Here is a 16,363-nt window from a genome sequence, read left to right as displayed (position 1 = left end):
CACAAAATCATTTGGTTGCAAAAGCTCGGAGAGCCACGTCCCCCTTCCTCTGGGAACAAACCCATTTTAATCCGAGGCTGATCTGCCAGCAGCTGGGTTTGGGCTGGGGTTAATCCAGCTGTAGGTGCCAGGGAGCCCAGCAGGCTCTGTGTGGCACCCTGGCAGAGCTGAGCCTGTGTTTCCATGTGGGCAGGAGAGGCAGGTGCTGCTCTCCCAGCCTGTCCAGATCCCTGCCATCTGCTGCAGGACATGATCAAGCTGTGCTTTCTCCACTTCCAGCTCCACTGGCACCTCCATAAAACTGATATCCTGCATCAAAGCAGCTAAATTGGATCAGCTCCAGTGGCCATCTAGCTTAGCATGGAAAACAAGGGGTTCCTTGTCATGGCAGCTGTACATGAAGGGTCTAATTACGGAGGAGTAAACAGCATCCTCCTCACGTGGCTCAGCCACACTACAGGGCTGCTGTATCCTGTTGGAGATCATAGATCCATGGAAGAGTTAGGGCTGGAAAAGGCCTCCAAGGTCACCGAGTCCCCCAGCGCTGCAAGGCCACCGCTAACCCATGTCCCCAAGTGCCACATCCACATGGCTTTAAATCCCTCTAGGTGTGGGACACCACCACTGCCTACACTGGGCAGCTGTGCCAGGGCTGGGCAGCCCTTTTGGGGCCGGACGGGCTTGGAGCAGCCTGATGCATTGGAAGGTTCGACTGGATGGGTTTTAAGGTCGCTCCCAACGCACATCCTGCGATTCCATGATGGGAGCCCCTCCTGCAGGCAATGGGTGTGGCGGGCGGACGGACTGCATTTCCCAGCGTGCCGCGCGGCGCGGGGGGTCCGGACTTCCGGCCGCGCGGCCAATCAGGAGCGCCCAGGTGTCGCGGGCGGGGCGGGGGCGGAGGCGGCGAGAAGATGGCGGCCAAGAGCGGCCGGAACGGGCTCCTGGACAAGGTACGGCGGGCGGGGCTCCTCCGAGCGGCCCCGGGCCCCGGGCAGCGCCCCCACAGCCCCGAGCCCTCCCCCGCCCGCCCCGGGATCCACCTTTCACTGCTGGGTGCCCCTCCCTCAGCCCTGGGCATCCTCAGCCCTGAGCATGCCCATCCCTGAGCATCCCTATCCCTGAGCATCCCCATTCATCCCTGAGCACCCCCATCCCTGAGAATCCTCCCTCAGCTCTGAGCATCCCCCCTCATCCCTGAGAATCCTCCCTCAGCATCCTCCCTTCAGCCCTGGTCATCCCCCTCCATGCTGTAGATGCTTGTAAAAGCAAAAATAATTAGTGGAAGGAATTCGTTCCTCTTCTCTCTGGGCAAAGGCTGTGGCTTCCAGTTAACTTGTATGCCAATTGACCCTGGAAGGAAATGCTCCAGGAGCAGCCACCTGAAATGTTTGGTACCATACCCCGATGTGAGAGCTCTGTCCCAGTTCTCTGTGGTTTTTAGATCCTTCTGTGCCCCATAAAACTGGACACGCAGTGACATTCACTGTGTGCCTCAGAATTCCCTCGTGCCAGGCCTGGGGTATAGCTGGGCTTTTCCCTGTGTGGCTGCAGGGCAAGCAGGTCGAGTTTTGCATTGTGTTTTAAAGGGGTTCTGCTCCTTGCAGAGGAGGGAAGGGAGCTCTTTGGGCTGGCAGTTAACCCATGCAGCCTGGGAGCTTCCAGAGCAGGAAAAGGACAGGAGTGAAGCTGAGGGTTGCTCAGCTGGCAGCTAAGATTCCAGCCCCAGTCACTGCCCCGTGTGAAATAAGGGATGAGTTGGGATACTCAGGGCTCGGACTGACGTGTCACCAGGCAGTAATGCAGTTCAGGGGAAGGTGGGCCCTTGGAAAATGTGAATTGTTCCTGGGGAGGGACCCATTCCTGCAGAAGATGTGAATGCATGTGAAGAGTGACAGAGTCCTTTGCTTTTGTTCCAGAGAATGTTTTTAACTGAAATTTCTTGTTTCTGCCTTTCAATTCTCCCCTTGTACCAAGACAGTTGGGGTTCTCCAAATTTTCCTCATCCCCCAAGAGTGTGTGTGGGGCAGAGTGGCTGGACAGCAGGAGCACATCCAGAGGCAGGAATCCTGCCCAGCTGTCCCTTCCTGGGGACGGCAGCAGGGGCAGCAAATGAGGAAGCAAAACCAAACCTGCTGCCAGAGCCACATCAGCCTGTGACGAGGTGGATGGGCTGGAACCCACCAGGAGCTGCCCAGGCAGAGTTTGGGGGTGATTCCCTCTGTCCAGCCAGGCCTTCCCAAGCAGCTTTGCTCTCTGCTCTGCCCCCTGTCCTGCTGCTCAGGGCAGGAACGGGTTGGGATGGGATTGCCCTCACTCCACCCTTTCCATTGCAGTGGAAGATCGATGACAAGCCAGTAAAAATCGACAAGTGGGATGGTTCAGCTGTGAAAAACTCCTTGGACGACTCTGCCAAAAAGGTGGGCCCTCTCTGTCTGTGTCTGCTGAGCTGCCCCTCCTCTGGTTCCCTTCCCTTTTTGGGGTGGGTTGTGCCCGCAGCCACGCCAGGTCTGCGGTGGCATCTCCCGTCCTGTGGTGCCTGATGCAGGCATTCACTGCCCACAAACCTTGTGCTCAGTCTGCCTGTGCCCCTGGGGCTGCTCCCTTGCCAAAAGCAGCGTGGCACCTCCCTGAGAGCCCCGGCTGCCCGTCTGTCCCACAGGTGCTCCTGGAGAAGTACAAGTACGTGGAGAACTTCCGCCTGATCGACGGGCGCCTCCTCATCTGCACCATCTCCTGCCTCTTTGCCATCGTGGCTCTCGTCTGGGATTACCTGCACCCTTTTCCCGAATCCAAGCCCGTCCTTGCCTTTTGTGTCGTCTCATATCCTTCACACAGCCCGGCAGGGGTTTGATTTCCCATATTTTCTGGATATTCCATTTTCAGGCCTGCGGGAATTACTGTTCCTGCCGTGTGCAGATCAGCTGACAATCAGACAGTTTTCATATGACAGGGGAGTTCCTGCCTGTCTGGCTGTAATGCCCCTAAATTTGGGCGGTCTGAGGCACTTCCTTTTTTCTGTTCCATCCACAGTCTGGTTCCAGACACGTTTGCTTTTCCCTGATAGCACAGCTCAGACACTGAGAGGGGAAAGAGGAAATTCCTGCCAGCAGCTCTGTGCAGAGGGATCTGCACAAGCTGGATCCACTCCACAGCTCACCCCATGAGGCTCAGCAATGCAGAGGAGCAGGGGTGGCCTGGACTGGGGGAATGGTTGGACTCAGTGGTCTCAGAGACATTTTCCAACCTAAACAATTCTGTGATCCCAAAGAATTTCCCTGTTCCTGGCTGTTCTGGGTGGCGTTTAGAACAAATGGGTGATTTGTCTTGCAGCACTTGAAATTACTTTATTCCAGAAATGGGAAAGAGGAATTGCTCAGTCTGTGCTTAGGGGGAATGCCCAGCAACTCCTCCTGTGGCTTGTTCAGTCTCAAGTTTTTCCAGCAAATGTCAGAGAATCCCAGACTGGTTTGGGTGGGAAGAGGCCTTAAACCTCATCCATTCCCACCCCCTGCCATGGCAGGGACACTGCCAATAAACCAGGTTGCTCCAAGCCCCATCCAGCCTGGCCTTGGGCACTTGCAGGGAGTGAATAACAAATTATTAAAGTTTAAATTTATGAGTTAATTTCTCATGCTGATGAAGCATCAGCCAAACTGATTCTTGTTTGGAATCAAGATGTCACGAGAGGTGGTTAAACCACAGTGTCTGAGGGGATCCAAGCGACTCCTCTGCCTGATTTCTGCTTCTCCCTGCACCTTGCTGACTTCCTTAACTTCCCCTGCACCTATTTTGTGATGATGGGCATCCTGACCATCTATACCTCATACAAGGAGAAGAGCATTTTCCTGGTGGCCCACAGGAAGGACCCGGCGGGGATGGATCCCGACGATGTCTGGCAGCTCTCCTCCAGCCTCAAACGGTACCCACGGCCTGCTGTGGGCTGGCCAGGGCACCCTGCCCTGCCTCCTGTGCCAGAGACCACCCCAGCACTGCCTGTCCCTCAGAATCCATCCTGCTCCACCAAATCCATGTCCTCGTTCAGCAATGGCAGCATCCCCAAGGGCTCATGTTTCATTTCTCGTTAATGCAGGGTGTAAAGGCCTTGAATTGTGTTAATTGTGAGTGCCCAGGAGGGGCCTCCAGCCTGGGGGGGACTTCCCCTCAGACAGGAGGGGGTTTCTGTCCCCCTGGGAGCCTGCTCTGAGGGTTTCTGTTCCCCTGGGACCCTTCACTGAGGGTTTCTGTCCCCCTGGGATCCTTCACTGAGGGTTTCTATCCCACTGGGACCCTGCTCTGAGGGTTTCTGTCCCACTGGGACCCTGCTCTGAGGGTTTCTGTCCCACTGGGATCCTTCACTGAGGGTTTCTGTCCCACTGGGACCCTGCCCTGAGGGTTTCTGTCCCACTGGGACCCTGCCCTGAGGGTTTCTGTCCCCCTGGGAGCCTGCCCTGAGGGTTTCTGTCCCACTGGGATCCTTCACTGAGGGTTTCTGTCCCACTGGGATCCTTCACTGAGGGTTTCTATCCCACTGGGACCCTGCCCTGAGGGTTTCTGTCCCACTGGGATCCTTCACTGAGGGTTTCTGTCCCACTGGGATCCTTCACTGAGGGTTTCTGTCCCACTGGGATCCTTCACTGAGGGTTTCTATCCCCCTGGGATCCTTCACTGAGGGTTTCTATCCCACTGGGATCCTGCCCTGAGGGTTTCTGTCCCACTGGGACCCTGCTCTGAGGGTTTCTGTCCCCCTGGGACCCTGCTCTGAGGGTTTCTGTCCCATTGGGACCCTGCCCTGAGGGTTTCTGTCCCCCTGGGAGCCTGCCCTGAGGGTTTCTGTCCCCCTGGGACCCTGCCCTGAGGGTTTCTGTCCCCCTGGGAGCCTGCCCTGAGGTGTGTCTGCCCTCCCACAGGTTCGATGACAAGTACACCCTGAAGCTGACGTTCATCAGCGGGAAAACCAAGCAGCAGAGGGAAGCCGAGTTCACCAAGTCCATTGCCAAGTTCTTTGATAACAACGGGACGTTAGTCATGGAGGCCTACGAGCCAGAGGTGTCCAAGCTGCACGACAGCCTGGCCCTGGAGAGGAAAACAAAGTGATTTCGGAGCCCAGCCGCCTCCCAGCAGCCTGCTAAAGCAACACCAATAAAGTCAAATGGCAAAGAAAGTGAATCATGGCCTCTGTTTTTGTCCTGAAGTCCTATTCCATTTTGGATAAGCAGGAATTTTAATACTGGACCCAAGATTTGTTGCAGCTCATGGCTAAGCTTGGTCTCTGTGCCTGCCTTCCAGGCTCTGAGGTGGACTCCAAAATTGGATTTTGGGGACCCTCAGACAGGGAAACACATCACCAATGCTGCCCCAGCATCCCTGCTTTACTTGGCAGTGCTTTATCACATGGCTCTGTGCCCAGGGGCCTTTTCCAATCCCACCTTTCCATTTCTGGTAGGAGTTCAGGACAAAACCCTTCTGTGAAACAACCATCCCCTCGCAAACCAGTTTGCTTTATTTTTGTATTTATCTAAGGAGGGATAGAGGATTGTTTTATATAAAAAATCCTTTTATGTGTTGGGGGGGAGAATCAAATATGCTACTTCTGTGTGCTCAGCCACAAAGCTTCTCAGAAAGTGTAAAAGATTTTCCAAGCTGTGTCTGTCTGTCTGTCCTGCAGTTCCCTTCTGGCGTCTCCCGTTCACGCGTCCCTTCTATAAACTGGCATTTTTTAAAAAAGAGGGTTTTTTGGGTTGTTTTTTCAATAAAAGGGAAGAACAGACATTAAACGTGTCCTGGAGCATCTCTGGGGTGTTTCACGCCTGGGGAGGGAATCCCAGTTCACAAAGTCCTCAGAGCTGGAAGAATCCTGGCATTCCCGTGGCACCGCCACAGTCTTGTCACCTGAACCTCATCCCCAGGTGCCACAGGATGAGGGCGGCTCCTCTCTTTATCTTGCAGAGCTGGTTGGGCCTGGCTGCCTCACCTCGGAGCCCCCAGACGGACCTTGCTGGTTTTCCGGCCCTCCCTGGCCACGCCTGTCCCGCAAGGGGCAGGGGACTCTCCCGGCATCCCGGGCAGGATCCTGCCTCCATCCCTCTCCCGGCTCCCTGCGCCTGCTCCGGGGGAGAGGGTCGGGGCTCCTCGGCAGCGGCTCCCCCATCAATCTCCTCCCGGTATCCCACCGTTCCACCCGCCCGTTCCAGCAGCGAGGAGCGCATCACCCGCTCACACCTGCACAGGTACGGCCCCTGCTGCCCGCCGGCGCCAGGCTCCGGATCCCGGCAGCGGCATCCCCGCCCGCCGAGCGCCTGACCCGGCCCCCCGGCCGCGGGAGCTGCAGGAAGAGGCGGAGCGGGGCGGCCCCGGCGCGGCGGCGGCGGCGGCGGCAGGAGCGGGGTCTGCGGGGATGCGGGGGATGCAGGAGTGCGGGGGCCGCGGCACGGAGGGGATGGGGGCTCGGTGCTTGCGAGGTGCAGGGGGGTGCAGGGCATGGGGACTGGGACTGGCGGGGGCACCGGGGTGTAGGGGAGCGGGCTTGGGGGTGTCGGGGGGTACACGGGGAGAATCTGGGTGCTGCAGGTGGATGGAGGCGATCGGGGCCTGACGCGGGTCAGGACATGGTGCAGGAGGATGCACGGAGGGGGGGTCTGTCACTGGGGGGATGCGCGGAGGGGGGTCTGTCGCTGGGGGTCTGGACATATGCAGGGGGTTTGTGCTGTGGGCCAGGGCAGGGACACGGGGGTGCCGCTGGGATGCAGGCAGGAGGGGTGCGCGAGGGGGGACGGGAATGAAGGGGTGCACGGGCACAGGGACCCCGGGCCTGTGCCGCTGGGGGAGCTCAAGGCGGTGGGAGCCCGGGGGTGCCGGTGCGGGGCAGGGGGCGCTCAGCCCTCGGCAGCAGCGGGAGGCGGTACCGTGGTGAAGCAGGGGAGGCTGTGCGGCACAGGGCAGCGGCGGGTGTGACCGCACCGAGGGGCTCTGCTCTCACCCCACTCTCCCACCCTGCTCAGGCCCCAGGGGGAACCTCAGGGCGGCACCATGTCCCAGGCCACCACCTGCCTCGAGGTGAGCATTCATCCCTATCCCTCTCTTACGGCCCCCTCCTTTGCCGGGATTTAACCCTTTACATCTGACTGTCCCACCCTTCCAGCAGCAGGGGGATGGCGGGGAGAGCCCCCCACCGCTGCCATCACCGCCAGGATCCCCGCACATTTTCCCTCCGGAGACGCTGTTCCGACAGGCAGGTGGGGTCACCTACCGCATCCCTGCCCTGCTCTACGTGCCCCCGGATGATTCCTTCCTGGCCTTTGCCGAGAAGCGCTCCTCGGCCCGGGACGAGGATGCCAAGTACCTGGTGCTGCGGCGGGGCCGCCGGCACGGCTCCTCGGTCAAGGTAAACGCCGCGGGCTGCAGGAGCCCGAGGTGGGCGCGATGCCGGGGGGCTCCCGAGGCTGAGCCCCTTCTCCTTCCTGCCGGCAGTGGGGTCCCACAGAGGAGCTGTCGGCGCTGGCGCTGCCCGGCCACCGCACCATGAGCCCCTGTCCCCTCTACGACGCCAGGAGCGGCACCGTCTTCCTCTTCTGCATCTGCGTGGAGCAGGGCAGGACCGAGCGGCGCCAGATCTGGAGCGGCTGCAGCGCCGCCCGCCTCTGCTTGGCCCGCAGCGCGGACGGCGGCTGCAGCTGGAGCGCGCTGCGGGACGTGACGGACGAGGCCATCGGCGCCGACCTGTCCCGCTGGGCCACCTTCGCCGTGGGGCCGGGCCACGGCGTGCAGCTGGACTCGGGGCGCCTGGTGGTGCCCGCCTACACCTACTACGTGCACGGCTGCCTGTGCGGGGCCCTGCGGCTGCCCTGCTTCACCCGCCAGCACTCGTTCGTCTTCTACAGCGACGACGGCGGGCGCCGCTGGCACAAGGGCGCGCTGCTGGGCGGCGAGCGGACGGGCGAGTGCCAGGTGGCGGAGATCCGCGGCGCCGGGCCGCCCGTGCTGTACTGCAGCGCCCGGGCGCCGCGGGGCTGCCGGGCCGTGGCGCTCAGCACCGACCGCGGGCTGCGCTTCGAGCGGGCGGCGCCGTGCGCGGCGCTGGGCGAGCCGCCGCGGGGCTGCCAGGGCAGCGTGGTCAGCTTCGCCCGCTCCACCGCCGCCGGGGCGCCCTCCTGGCTGCTCTACTCGCACCCCACCGACCGGCACCGCCGCCGCGACCTGGGCCTCTACGTGAACCCCTCGCCGCCGGACGGGGCGGGCTGGCGGCGGCCCTGGGTGCTGCACGCCGGGCCGGCCGGCTACTCCGACCTGGCCGTGTGCCCCGGCGGCCTCTTCGGCTGCCTGTTCGAGTGCGGCGCCAGCAGCGCCTGCGAGGAAATCGCCTTCTGCCTCTTCACCCTGGAGCCCTCCGGCGAGCAGGAGCTCAAGGCTTCCTAACATAGACCCGTGTTTGTCAGCGCGGCCGCTCCTGAGCGCTCGGCAGTGCCGAGACCTCACCAGGACACCGCATCCTGTACACATCGTGTACCTTTTATTTAATTATGTCTTTTAATCACCCGTCAGATGTTGTCGGTGACCTGCGGCAGTGGAGGGAGGATCTGCTCTGGCTTGGCCGAGGGGGATGCCAGCACAGCACACCAAATGCCGCTGCTCCTCCAAAAATCAGCATTTTTCACCTGGTAGCAGCTGAAAAGCAGAAGGTGCCAGCAAGAGCAGCTGATTCCCCAAGGAAAAAGAACCCAGGAATCTTGGTTTAGTTTAAAATATTCCAGTTCCTGTGTTCCTGCAGGTGGCAGAGGATTCCCAGTTTTTACCATTTTTTTATGCTGCTTTCTTCACTTGACTGCTTTAGACTGAGTTTCTCCTGGCCCCCTGGGCAAAGCGCTCGAATCTTGATTGGGGGCAAGGGGAGAGAATGTTGGGGAGTGTTTCGTTCTGCTCCATAGGGAACAGCTTGTAGCATCCCAACAGTGACAGAGACCTCACATCCCCGTGCTGCTGTCAAATAAAATTCTCCCAAAACACGTGAAATCCAGTCCATACAGGGAAGATCCCAACGGCGCTGGCCCTGCCCCAAAAAGATGCGGGATGGCCCCAAGCACGGCACCTCCCACTGCATCCTGGTGCTGTTCTGTGCATGGAGAGGCGGGAGGGGGGCAGACAGGATGGGCAGAAGATCAAATCGAGACGGGCACAGGCAGGATGTGGGCAGGGACGGGCAGGATGGGGCCAAGATGGAATGGGGACAGGCAGGATGGGGCCAGATAAGGACAGAAGGCAAAATGGGAACAGACAGGAGCGGGCGGGCAGGATGAAGCCCAGGACAGAGCAGGATGGGGCCAGGAGAGAACGGGGACAGGCAGGATGAGGCTGGGGCAGGACGGGGACAGACGAGAGGGGGACAAGCAGGGTAGGGACAGAGGGGCAGACTGGAATGGGGACAGGGACAAGCAGAGCGGGGAGCAGCCCCACACCGCCCTCCCAGCCAGCGTGGCGGATCCGGGGCCCCCCACCCCTTTTCCCCCCAAAGGCGGGGCCTCTCCGCCCCTTTTCCCCCGCTTCTCCCGGCGGCGGCGGCGGCCGGATGCGGGCGCTGGGGCTCGGGGCGCGGCTGGCACCGGGGGTGCGGGGGGCGCTGCTGGGGCTGTGGGGTTGCTGCTGGGAGTAGGGGCGCTGGAGGTACTGGGGAGACTGGGAGCGGTGCTGGGACTGGAGGGACTCGGAGCGCTCGGGTTCGGCGTGCTCTGGGGCACGGGAGGTGCCGGGCGTTCTGGAGCCCTGGGGGCGCTGGGGGCACTGGGGGCGCTGGGGGTGCTGGGGGCGCTGCTGGCGCTGCTGCCGCCCCCCGCCCCGGCCGAGACCTTCTCCGCGATGCTGAGCGTGCGGGCAGCGCTGGGCGCCGAGCGCCGCCTGCTCCGCCGGCTCCGCTCCTACCTGCGCGACGAGAGCTCCCGCCTGCGCCTCCTCCGCAGGTACCGGCACCCCGACCGCAGCCGCACATCCCGGCCCGGCCCCCGGCGTGCGCGATTCCCTGGCTGCCAGGAGGGGTTAGCCCATCCCCACCTCCCCCAAAGCTCCCAGTTTTGGGGGGCGGCACTAAATAAGAGGGTGGTGGGAGGACGGGAAGCTGAGACCGGACGTGGGTCAGGCCCCCCTTCCCCCGGCTGTGCCCCAGGAGGGGGACGTGGCCCCCAGCCATGGGGATCTGCATCACAGCATGCCCAAGGCACGAACCATGCCCACGGACCCAATTTTTGGGCTGGGTCACACAGTCCCTCAGCTCTGGCTCGGCCAAAGTGGACACTGAGGCAAAGCTGCCCAGCAATGGGGGTGTCAGCACCAAGGAACACCAAAGTGTCCTCCCGTGGGTGCCTTGCAGGTTCTATGAGAAGGTCCAGGCACTGCACCAGGACCCCGAGGCCTCGGTGGACAACCCCTTGCTGGCCTTCAGCCTCATCAAGCGCCTCCACTCGGACTGGCCCAACGTCATCTACAACGACGAGGCCACCAGGAACACCCAGGGTACCCACCCAGGGGAGGATGCCCGGCCTCGTGTCCCCTCTGTCACCTGGGCAGAGCCAGGAGGTGGTGGGGAGAGGATGGAGGAGCAGGAGAACAGATGGAAGGGTGGAACATGTGGAGGGGAAGGGTCGATGGGATGGAGGAGCAGGATGTGGAGTCCCCAGGGAAAAGAGCTGATAAGGGTGATTGCACCTCATCATTTCATTTATCCCCCCATGTCTTTCCCACCCTGCAGAGCTCCATGCTGGGCTCAGGGAGATGGAGCAGGAGCTGCCTGGAGCCGAGGACCTGGAGGGGGCGGCCCGGGCGCTGATGCGGCTGCAGGACGTGTACGCCCTGAGCGTCAAGGGCCTGGCCAGCGGCGTGTTCCAGAGAGCCGGGCAGCCGCCCCTCTACAGCCCCGGCCGGCGCGCCCCCCTCTCTGCCGACGACTGCTTCCACGTGGGAAAGGTCAGGGAGAGCCCCACGGCCCCCACAAAGCCTCCCCAGCCTGCTGGGGTGCTGCCTCCACAGGGATGGGCTCGGGGGTTTCTTCACATGGGGTGGGATGGAAGCACAGGTGCAAACAGGGATGGAGATTGAGGTGGGGATGGGACGCGAAAGGAAGGGATGGGATGGGATGGGACGGGATGGCCCAGCTGGCAGGTGCAGGTGATGTGCTGCCCCGCAGGTGGCCTATGACACAGGTGACTATTACCACTCCATTATGTGGCTGGAGGAGGCTGTCAGACTCTTCCGCCTCTCCTACGGCAGCTGGAACCTGGAGGACCGGAGCAGCCTGGAGGATGCTCTGGACCATCTGGCCTTCTCCTACTTCATGGTACAGCCACGAGTCCCCTCCCCATGCCCAGTGTCCGGCAGAGCCAAACCAGGGGCGGGAGGATGGATGCTGATGGGGTCTCCACTCCCCCACCCAGGCTGGAAACATCTCTCACGCCTTGAGCCTCTCCAGGGAGTTTCTCCGCTACGGTATGTGGGACAACCCTGGATGCAGCAGGAAGAGGGAAAAGATTTTGGGATGTCCCCATCACCTCTGCATGGCAACAGCCTCCCTCGCCCTTTTCTTGCCCCCATCTGGGGTAATTCTCCGGGGAAAGGGGTTGATGGGGGTGCTGCCCTCTGGGTGACACCACCTCCCCAGCAGATCCCAGAAACCAAAGGGTGTCCAGGAATGTGGCCAAGTACAAGAAGCTGCTGGAGACGGGGACAGGGACAGGCACCAGGCCCCTGCAGCGCCCCAACAGCACCCTCCTGCAGAGCCGTGATGCCTACGAGGAGCTGTGCCAGCGCCCCAGGGCACAGGTGGGACTGGCAGGGCTGCTGGGGTCCCACAGCACCTCTGGGGTCCCCCCTCACGCCCTCCTTGGTCCTCTTCCCCCCCAGGCAGCCCCAGAGCAGCTCCTGCACCTCGGCTGCTCCTACGAGACCAACGGCAGCCCCTTCCTGCTCCTGCAGCCCGCCAAGAAGGAGATGGTCCGGACCCAGCCCCACGTGGCTCTGTACCACGATTTCATCACCGACGCTGAGGCTGAGACTATCAAGGGGTTGGCAGGGCCCTGGGTGAGCCCTCCCTGTCCCCAGGGATGTACCTTTCCTGCAGCAGGAGATCGTGACCCAGGGTGAATGCAGAGACAGGAGGGGTTTTAAGGCCAAAGCCTCCTCCAGGGAGTTCAGATGGGATGGGGCTTGGAACAACCTTGTCTAGATGAAGGTGTCCCTGCCTATGGGATGATCTTGGAAGGCCTCTTCCAACCCAAACCACTCTAGGATTAGATGAGACCCTGGGGATGATGACCCCAGTTCCATGTGAGTCTTTTGAGTCCCCCAAAAGACTTTTTGGAAGAAACCAGGTCCAAATGCACCTAAACAACTTCCCAACCAGGCCTGACTTGGTGACTCCACCTGCTGCCACTGCTTCCCTCACCCCAGTGAGACACCTTGGGGTGGGACAACCAGCTGCCACAAACCCACCACGGCCCCTGCTTGGTGTGAGGGTCCCCATGTGTGGCAACACGTGTCCCCCATGTGTCCCTCAGCTGCAGAGATCCGTGGTGGCCTCTGGGGAGAAGCAGCAGAAAGCAGAGTACCGGATAAGCAAGAGGTAGCGGCCTCTCTCCCTCATCCTCCATGGCCACCTCTGGGGTGGCAGCATGGCCGTGCTGGGAGGCCTGGCTCCTCCAGCAGTGCCCTGCGGGTGAAGCCCAGCCCCACATTAATTGGGGGGCTGATGTGAGGTGTCCCACAGCGCGTGGCTGAAGGACACGGCCGACCCCGTGGTGCAGGCCCTGGAGCGGCGCATGGCCGCCCTCACGGGCCTGGACCTGCGGCCGCCCTACGCCGAGCACCTGCAGGTGGTCAACTACGGCCTGGGAGGCCACTACGAGCCACACTTCGACCATGCCACGGTCAGGGAGCTGGGGGCGCCAGGGGGGACCCCCAGGGGGACTCCTGGGGTGGACTCAGGGGTGGGCCCTGGGACATTCCTGGAGATGGGCCCTGGGATGCTCCTGATGGTGCTGCTGGGATGGTGCCCAAGGGAAGGCCCCGAATGTCCCCGGGGGTGTCCCCATGGTGATCCCAAGGTTATTCCCTGAGATGTTCCTAGTGATGCACCCTGGCATGGCCCCTGGCAGGGGCGGGATGGATGGTCCCAGGATGCTGATCCCTGGGTGGGTGCCTGGGGTATCCCTGGGGAGGGAGGGAAGGAGGGAGAGAGAAGGGAGAAGAGGGATTTTCTGTGGGGGAACAGCTTGGAGCTCCTGGGGTGTGAGGGGCCTCTGGCTGAGCTGTGTCAGGGCAGCACTGACCATGCCCACCTCCCCTCCTGGAGCAGTCCATGAAGAGCCCCCTGTACAGAATGAAGTCGGGCAACAGGATCGCCACAATCATGATCTACGTGAGTCCCCCCCATTTCCAGGCCTGGAGGGATGAGCCTGGCTTGGCCCTCAGGGGATGGGATGGGTGAGGGCAGCCCTAAAACACTGGAGTGCGTGGGAAGTGCCAACATCTGTGGAGTGTTCAGGAGCTTGTGCTGTGCCAAAGTGGGGAACAGAGCTGGGGCCCAACGGAGGTTTTGTGCCTCAGTTTCCCTGTGCAAAGGAGCACCACAGGGAAGGGGGGACCAAGGCTCCTATTTTTGCTCTTTTTCCAGCTGAGTGCAGTGGAGGCTGGAGGCTCCACTGCTTTCATCTATGCCAACTTCAGCGTGCCCGTGGTCAAGGTGAGGGCTCGTGTGGAACCGCTGGGAGCAGGGAAGGGAGGGTGCTGCCCTCTGTATCCCAGCTCCTTCAGGGAGTTGTGGTCAAGCCTCTCCTGATGCCAAGCCCCAACCCCAGGCTCCCTAATCTGTTTTGGGGTGCCAAAATTCACTCTTGGGCATCCCAGCTCCGTTTTGGGGTACCAAACCCATCTCTGCTCCACAGAATGCAGCCCTTTTCTGGTGGAACCTGCGCAGGAACGGGAATGGTGACGGGGACACCCTCCACGCCGGCTGCCCCGTCCTGGCCGGGGACAAGTGGGGTGAGAGATGCTACCAGGGCTCACCCCAGGGTGACACGGGGCTGGAGGGACAGCTCCACCAACGGGGAGGCAAGAGGGGCTGGGAATGCACAAATACCCTGGACAACAGGGGGAAAGTTCCCCGATACCAGCACAAGATTAGAGAAAGATGCCAAGGGAAGGGAACACACATGGGTGTCCTTGTCCCTGTCCCTTCCAGTGGCCAATAAGTGGATCCATGAGCATGGGCAGGAGTTCCGGCGGCCGTGCAGCGCTGACCCTCAGGACTGAGCCGCCCTGGGACCACAGATGTGACATCTGATGTGACATCCGCAGGTGGCAAAGCCACCCCAGCACACCATCTCAGCATCTCCCCAAGGGCAGAGCAAGGGAGAGAAGGGGGCAGCAGCGGAGCAGGGCACAATCAGGAGGGGCTTTTGCTCAACCACAGCCAAACTGGGTGGAAATAAAGTCTTTTATAAACCGGAGTCTGTTCTGCGGTGCCAAACCCTATCCCTGCGACTCCCATCTGTTTTGGAATGCCTAAATCCAGTCTCGGGGAGAAGGCAGCTCCTTCCAGCCAGCCCCATCGTCCCGGCGAGTTTCCTATTCCCTGATCCTCGCTCTGAGCCCAGCGATAGCCGCTGTAGTTCCCTATTTCCTGGCCCTCGCTCCGTGCCCAGCGATGGTGACGGGGAGCCCCAGCGATTCCCGGGTCCCCCCGCGGCCCTTCCCGCTGCCTCCCTGCCCGCTGCTCCGCGGGGTGTGCTCCCTCCCTCAGCCCGCTGAGCGAGCCTGGCCTTTGCTAGCCTCGCCAGCAGGGTTGGGTTCGGGTTTCTTTTTCCCTTTCCCTGGCCTAGGAGACTGTGGGAGCAATCCAGCAATCCTTCGGCCGTTTTTTTTTTATTTTTTCCCCGAGCTGTTGGGTTCGGTTTTGGCCCAAGATCGCAGAGCCGGCGGGAGGAGCATCGGCCGGGGACGGGAGGGGCCGGCCCGGCCCCAAACTCGGCCCAGCCGAGCCAACCGGAGGAAGGCCGGAGATCCAGCGGCATCGTCTGCAGTGGCGAGGGGACGCCGCCATAAATCCACAGGTTCCCTGTGTTTAGCCCGAGGTGCTGGGTGCCCCCTTTGTGTTCCCCTTCCCCGGGACGGGAGCCGCCGCCATTTTCTTCCCTCCCCACCACAATGCGGCCCTTGTGGGCTTTTCCCCCTTTCCTGGGATTTTGTTCTGTTTTGTTGGGAGTTTTTTGTTTGTTTTTGTTTGGTATGCCTTGGTTTGTTTCGTTTTGTTTGTTTCGTTTCGTTTCATTTAATTTCATTGTGTTTATATCCAGCGTGTGTGTGTGTGGGGCGGGGGGGCAGTGGGTTGCGGTCGGACAATTCAATATCTAGCATTTATTCAGTTTCTTTTTCCTGTGCCGTGTGGGCACTCTAGGAATAAACGATTGGGGTTTTTTTCACTTTCACCTATTGCTGTTAACCTCCTATTGGCAGAAAGGGATTGTTCCCCTTTCTTTAGAGGAAACACTCCTTCCAGAGCGTTTTTCTCCTTAATTTGTTTCTAAACCGAGACACTCATCTAGGTGACATTTGAATGAGATTCAGGTCTTCCAGGATGGAAACCCAGCTTTCCAGAGATCACCATATCACCTTCTGGCCTGGCAAAGGGAAGGGACAGAAATCGGGGAGGGAGATAAAACAGAAGGCAGAGCTCTCCCGAGGCTCTCCTTGCTTTGGGGTCAGAAATGCGCGTTTATCACTCCTTGGCTGTGTTCATCCAGCCTGGATTAACCCTTCCATGGACACACAGGGATGGGGCTGAGCTGCAGGGAGCATCTGGGCAGAACAGAGGCTCCAGCAGCCCTTTGGAGCTGTTAAACCTGCCGGAATGTAAAACAGCCTGCAAGACTTCCCGTTTATCCCAATTCCAGTCAGGGACAAGCAGAGAAGGCTGAACGGAGCACAGGTTACTCACCAGCCCATTTATTACTTCCAGATGTTTCTGCACATATGGGAGTCATTGGTCACAGGAAGGAGGGGGAAAAGTGAAAGCTATGGCTAAATTCCCCACACTGGGGTGCAGGGAAGGGATGGAGGAGCATTTTGGATTACAAGAAGCTTCCACGAGTCACCAGAAAAACCCAATGGTTGGGTCTGGTGCAGGAACAGCTGGATCAACCCCCTTCCTCCACAGGCTGCTCCAAGGAGCCCAAGTATCTCAGCTAAAGGGAAAGCAGGAATTCCTACTCCAGGCTTTTCACAAATGCTTTATTTGTAGGCGAGGGAGATGGACACAGAACAGGACAAGACCAGGATGAGGCTGACACGAGACACGGCTCTCCAGAGAACTGACACATGGACACAG

The 16,363-nt window shown here is 60.6% G+C and overlaps 3 protein-coding genes across 7 annotated transcripts; all 3 read left to right on the top strand.

Annotated features, from left to right (window-relative positions):
- Window positions 1-885: 885 nt before the first annotated feature.
- SPCS2 (signal peptidase complex subunit 2) lies at window positions 886-5,772 on the top strand. The gene is made up of 5 exons (XM_058045710.1): window positions 886-953; window positions 2,337-2,420; window positions 2,663-2,823; window positions 3,788-3,922; window positions 4,911-5,772. Exons 1-5 carry the CDS (start codon window positions 915-917, stop codon window positions 5,095-5,097), a joined length of 606 nt encoding a protein of 201 aa, XP_057901693.1. The 5' UTR covers window positions 886-914; the 3' UTR covers window positions 5,098-5,772.
- Window positions 5,773-6,176: 404 nt separating this feature from the next.
- On the top strand, window positions 6,177-9,002 carry NEU3 (neuraminidase 3). Of its 5 annotated transcripts, none has more exons than XM_058045699.1 (4): window positions 6,177-6,230; window positions 7,002-7,056; window positions 7,142-7,384; window positions 7,471-9,002. In XM_058045699.1, exons 2-4 carry the CDS (start codon window positions 7,030-7,032, stop codon window positions 8,413-8,415), a joined length of 1,215 nt encoding a protein of 404 aa, XP_057901682.1. In that variant the 5' UTR covers window positions 6,177-6,230; window positions 7,002-7,029; the 3' UTR covers window positions 8,416-9,002. The 5 variants fall into 5 exon arrangements, with proteins under 5 accessions (XP_057901682.1, XP_057901684.1, XP_057901681.1 ...); XM_058045701.1 differs by lacking the exon at window positions 6,177-6,230 and adding an exon at window positions 6,324-6,387 and having other exon boundaries at window positions 7,145-7,384; XM_058045698.1 differs by lacking the exon at window positions 6,177-6,230 and adding an exon at window positions 6,324-6,387.
- Window positions 9,003-9,342: 340 nt separating this feature from the next.
- Window positions 9,343-14,486, top strand: P4HA3 (prolyl 4-hydroxylase subunit alpha 3). Its single transcript, XM_058043375.1, has 13 exons — window positions 9,343-9,950; window positions 10,358-10,500; window positions 10,736-10,950; window positions 11,171-11,320; window positions 11,418-11,469; window positions 11,645-11,802; window positions 11,884-12,060; window positions 12,537-12,601; window positions 12,746-12,905; window positions 13,334-13,396; window positions 13,652-13,720; window positions 13,923-14,019; window positions 14,219-14,486. The coding sequence occupies exons 1-13, from the start codon at window positions 9,343-9,345 to the stop codon at window positions 14,287-14,289; spliced, it is 2,028 nt and encodes a 675-aa protein (XP_057899358.1). The 3' UTR covers window positions 14,290-14,486.
- The last annotated feature ends 1,877 nt before the right edge of the window (window positions 14,487-16,363 follow it).

The sequence above is a fragment of the Melospiza georgiana genome, chromosome 2, assembly GCF_028018845.1.
Source record: "Melospiza georgiana isolate bMelGeo1 chromosome 2, bMelGeo1.pri, whole genome shotgun sequence".
In the NCBI taxonomy this organism is placed as follows: domain Eukaryota; kingdom Metazoa; phylum Chordata; class Aves; order Passeriformes; family Passerellidae; genus Melospiza; species Melospiza georgiana.
This window is presented reverse-complemented; position numbering and strand designations above follow the sequence as displayed.

Bases quoted from the DNA above. Each gene is read 5' to 3' on its own strand.
- NEU3 (XM_058045699.1), top strand. From the start codon at position 7,030: ATGTCCCAGGCCACCACCTGCCTCGAG. The intron at 7,057-7,141 runs GTGAGCATTCAT...CCACCCTTCCAG, and splicing joins AGGCCACCACCTGCCTCGAG to CAGCAGGGGGATGGCGGGGA. The intron at 7,385-7,470 runs GTAAACGCCGCG...TCCTGCCGGCAG, and splicing joins GGCACGGCTCCTCGGTCAAG to TGGGGTCCCACAGAGGAGCT.
- SPCS2 (XM_058045710.1), top strand. From the start codon at position 915: ATGGCGGCCAAGAGCGGCCGGAACGGGCTCCTGGACAAG. The intron at 954-2,336 runs GTACGGCGGGCG...TTTCCATTGCAG, and splicing joins GGAACGGGCTCCTGGACAAG to TGGAAGATCGATGACAAGCC. The intron at 3,923-4,910 runs GTACCCACGGCC...GCCCTCCCACAG, and splicing joins CTCTCCTCCAGCCTCAAACG to GTTCGATGACAAGTACACCC.
- P4HA3 (XM_058043375.1), top strand. From the start codon at position 9,343: ATGAGGCTGGGGCAGGACGGGGACAGACGAGAGGGGGACAAGCAGGGT. The intron at 9,951-10,357 runs GTACCGGCACCC...GGTGCCTTGCAG, and splicing joins CGCCTGCGCCTCCTCCGCAG to GTTCTATGAGAAGGTCCAGG. The intron at 12,602-12,745 runs GTAGCGGCCTCT...GGTGTCCCACAG, and splicing joins GAGTACCGGATAAGCAAGAG to CGCGTGGCTGAAGGACACGG.